Genomic DNA, 4,442 nt, shown 5'->3' with positions numbered 1-4,442 from the left:
TATGAAATTTTGAGTAAACTAAAGACACAACCTATCTCCTTGAAATCTTAGTTCGAAAGATCAAGATGGTGTCCTGACACATGAAAATGGCTGAGAAAGCCACTAGGGGGACATTCTAAGCTATCGATTGATTATTCACATCATATATTGAAGTAAGTGTATATAAGGGACCGTTTCCAAATATGGAAAGAGGTGAGCAGGACCACTGTGTTTGATTCATTACATGAGTGATATATGAGCAAAACAAAAAGATATGAGGTTCTTATTTTATATTCTAGCTTGTCAATATCGGTAATTTAAGTTTCTAATTTGTATGAAACTATAGACTTAGTATTTTGACATCAAAAACATCTAATTTGAACCAGTGCTGCATTCAACATACCATGTGACACACAAAAATCAATTGTTTATCTGTGTTTTTTAAATTTACTTTTAAATTAACAAATTGACTAATGTATAGTTCTAAAATTTGAATTATAATCTACAGTTTGATACCAAACTTATTGACAAAAAATTCATGAAGTAGTAGTTCAATAAAATTTTGAATGCAAGTCAACAAACAAGATGACATGGCCTTTCACCTGTGACCCGTCTCGAAAAGGTTAATAATTATAGTATGGAAACTCTAATGGTTACTTTGTGGTTACAAAGTTAGTCACAATGAAACTGAAATTGGAAAATTATGTATTAACATTAAAGTATATTTTGATATTAGATATCATATTTAAGATGTGATGTCTTCTGTTACAATGTTTGTACAGTGACAGGCGTAAATACATCTACTTCCAACTCTTCGAGAACAACAGCTAGATCTTCTAGAGGTCATATCTCTGTCAGGAAGCCCTCTACAATCACCTCAGGGAAAAATCTTCATAGTGGAATTCCATGGCGCACCACTTGTGATAATAAAACTATCAACAATGGAAAAAATGTTGACCTAGAACTTGGAGTTGAAAGGTTTGTTTATCAACATTTTATCTCCTCTCTCTTATCTTTCAAAAACCAGTGAAGAAAAATGATATTCTAAAGTTATTGATGTAAAAGATTTGAAATGTTTCATTCAGGATAATTTGTGATGTCTTTAATATGAATAAAGTTTTACTTTATATTGCTGTAGTGACCTATGTTTGCTATGTGTATCACTGATTAGATTATTCCACTGAATTTTGCATTTTATCTCCAAATCCATGGAAGATTTAATTTTTGAAGTCCAAGTTACCAAGTTTGAAAGAATAGTGGTCAATAGACCATGGTATGCAGATGATATGGCATTAATGGCAAGCAATATTGTTGTAGGTTATTTTTTTATTTAATGTTTTAATTTTAGACATTCATTAGAGGGAGTTTTAGGTGAATGGATACAGGCAGATCAATGTGCACTTGTCATAACCTTTATACAGAGTTACATTCAAAATTTAATTAAACTACTTTGTTATCAGAATACGTCACTAAATTTGGGATGAAAATGTATTTTATAATTCAAATCTTAATATATATATATATTTTTTAGTTTTTATTTTCAAAAGGAAATATTTCAATAAATTCACAATCTACTGTTTTATTTATTATTGTGTGAAACATCTTTACACTGAATTGTGCATTTTAGAATTTATTTCCGTCCCTGTATATATTATCTAATTTCCAGACTTTCACATTATACATCAGATAACTTCAGGCAAAAAAGAAAACTTACAACATCTGTTCATCTTGCTTTATTGAGTTATTTGCCATAAACTGAAACTTGCATGCCATGCCTCTCCTAGCACGTGCTGTCTTTAAACAAATATAAATAATTATCCCTGACATTTGTTATTTGATTATCTATTACAAATAGAAAGAGAAGACTTTAATTTACTGCTCTTTTTATGAGGTTGGCTCATTCTCACAATTAGCTTGAATTGCTTTGTGTCAATTTCATAGTTTGCTATTGCCTAGATTGTCTCAACCAGGTAAGGAAAATATCTTAATGCACATATAGCTTAGTTAGAAAGTCAGTTAAATTATAATAGTTTTAGAACTTTGTTGTTGTTTTTTGCTGTTGTTGCATGGTAATATTTTAGGTTCTAAGTTGCTTAATTAGAATAAATAAAAATTATGTGAAGTAGTAACAACACCTCTACAAGAAAATGGGGTTAACTTTCATCAAGACTTCAAGACTTTTATGTATGTTCTTTTATTTATTGTAAAAGTAACTAAAATATAAAAGATAGGAACCTATTGGGGTAAATAAGAAAAATGAAATTAAAAAAAAAAGATTCTACATCATGAGCATATTTAGTGTGTGCAGCATGTTGTAATTTGACTGTGCATTCTGATAACTCTATGCTGTTTTTACACAGTTTCCCCATTGTGATAATTTGTTTTGGCTCTAATCAAAGTAGCACTAAAGCAATAAATTTAAATAAATGGGAAATGTGAATTATGTTAGCTGTGGCTGTAACAAAAAGTTGTGTGTATTGTTTCCAACAAGCTGAGGGTTGGGAAAAATAACAGATAAAATATGAAGTTTTACTGGAAAATACTAGATATTCATATAGGTGGTTCTAGGGGTTATGCAAATAAAGTCTTAAAATTGTAAAATAAATTCACGGACAAATCTTTAGTAAAAATCTTTAAGTAAAAAATTGTTTATTTTTGTACAAAAGACTTGTAATGTTTACTTTGTTGGTTTAATTGAGTATTATTGCATCAGAATACCTAGTGTTGCATGGAATGTTTTAGACTTCTGTTGGGGTACAAATATGAGTCAAAAATTAATCATTATTTAGGTCTAGCTTTAGACTGTGTGATTATGAGTTTAGTGATAAAGAGTGTTTAGTGGCAATTATTAAAGTAAAATTATCACAGACTGTACAAATATCTATCAAGGAGATTCTACTAGGGAAGTTAAACAGATCATAATACCAACAGAATACCAGACTCATGTGATGAACTTGGCTGATGAATCGATTGTGAGAGAACACCTAGGAGTGAAGAAGATGGCATACAGAATCACCAGCAACTTCCATTGGCTGTGGGAGATATGACTAGATTCTACAGGTCATGTGACATCTGCCAAAGGACAATACCTAGAAAGAAGGTAGCCAAGGTGCAACTGGATGAGAAGCTTTTCATAGAAAAGCCATTCAGCAGAATAGCTGTGGACTTGATCAAAACACCAGCACTTCGATCCAACAAGGGCAACCGGCACATGCTGACAGTAGTCAACTATATGACACGTTACCCAGAAGCTATAGTAATGCATAAGAGAGACAGAGAGAGTAGCAGAAGCCCTCTTAGAAGTATTCTGCAGGGTATGATTTCCAAAAGAAGTATTGAGTGACAGAAGGACACATTTTATCTCAAAACTGATGCAAGAGGTGTGCAGACTCATCAGCACTAGTCAGCTTTTTGCCATCCCATACAACCCCAGATGTAATGGACTTTGTGAGAGAATCAGTGGAATCTTAAAGAACATACTGAAGAAGATTTGCCAGGAGAGACCACATGACAAGGGACAGGTATCTGTAGGAAGTATTATTTGCTTCTATGGAACTCCTACAAGTGAGTACAGGATTTTCACCCTTCGAGTTACTGTACAGAAGAACTGTAGGAGTTGTGATTCAGATATTGAATAAACTGTGGACAGGAGAAGAGCTAGAAGTGAGGAACACATACCAGTACATGTTAGACCCTGACTGGAGGAGACCTATCAAATCGCTTGATAGAGCTTTAAGGGAGCTTCAAGGCAGTCAGAAGTACTTCTGTGATAAGGAGGCCAAGGATTGCTGTTTAAAGGTCTTATTTTTGCTACCCACAGACAACAGCAAACTCACCCTGCAATGGAAAGGATCTTTTGAATTGCAGGAAGTGGTCAACAGAATGTAGTACAAGGTGAAAGTGGACATGAAGACCAAAGTATACCATGCCAATCTGTTGAAGTGGTACTTCGAAATGGAAGAAGACCTAATGGGTGCAGTGATTGAGGCACAGATGGATGATGCAGGTATGGCTGTAATAGACACAGAAATATATAGTAAACTGCATAGGTGACAAATGAATAGGTAAAATAATTGCCAAGTTTTCTTATATTTTTATTTTAAGATGATGGCCACCATATTTGCCATTCAGAAATTCCAGAACTACCTCTACAGGAATGAGTTCCTCATCTAGACAGACCATCAGCCCCTTGCATACATACAGAGGTCCAAAGTGACAGTGCGAGTTTCATGAGGTGGGTGTTGTACCTCCAGAACTACCAGTTCCACACTGAGGCTATCAAGGGGACTGCAAATGTTGGTACAGATTGTATGAGTAGACTTTGAGCATGAACTGAGATTAGTCTTTATATTAGGTCATCAAGAAATTAATGTCGCTTTTTTTAGACTACAAAACCCGAACAATTTATATATCAAAACGAAACATTTATTAAATGAAATAGTCTTATTTTTGATGCCTTTCCA

The 4,442-nt window shown here is 33.5% G+C and overlaps 1 protein-coding gene across 4 annotated transcripts in view; it reads left to right on the top strand.

Moving 5' to 3' along the window:
* The window catches only part of LOC106471618 (MAP/microtubule affinity-regulating kinase 3-like), a 64,037-nt gene that overhangs the window by 43,442 nt on the left and 16,153 nt on the right, over nt 1-4,442 (top strand). For all 4 annotated transcript variants that reach the window (XM_022400230.1, XM_022400231.1, XM_022400227.1 and 1 more), the window contains one exon: nt 762-957. In XM_022400230.1, the coding sequence (XP_022255938.1) occupies nt 762-957 (196 nt within the window). The remainder of the gene's footprint in view (nt 1-761; nt 958-4,442) is intronic.

Source organism: Limulus polyphemus, unplaced genomic scaffold (genome assembly GCF_000517525.1).
Source record: "Limulus polyphemus unplaced genomic scaffold, Limulus_polyphemus-2.1.2 Scaffold4737, whole genome shotgun sequence".
NCBI lineage: Eukaryota > Metazoa > Arthropoda > Merostomata > Xiphosura > Limulidae > Limulus > Limulus polyphemus.
This window is presented reverse-complemented; position numbering and strand designations above follow the sequence as displayed.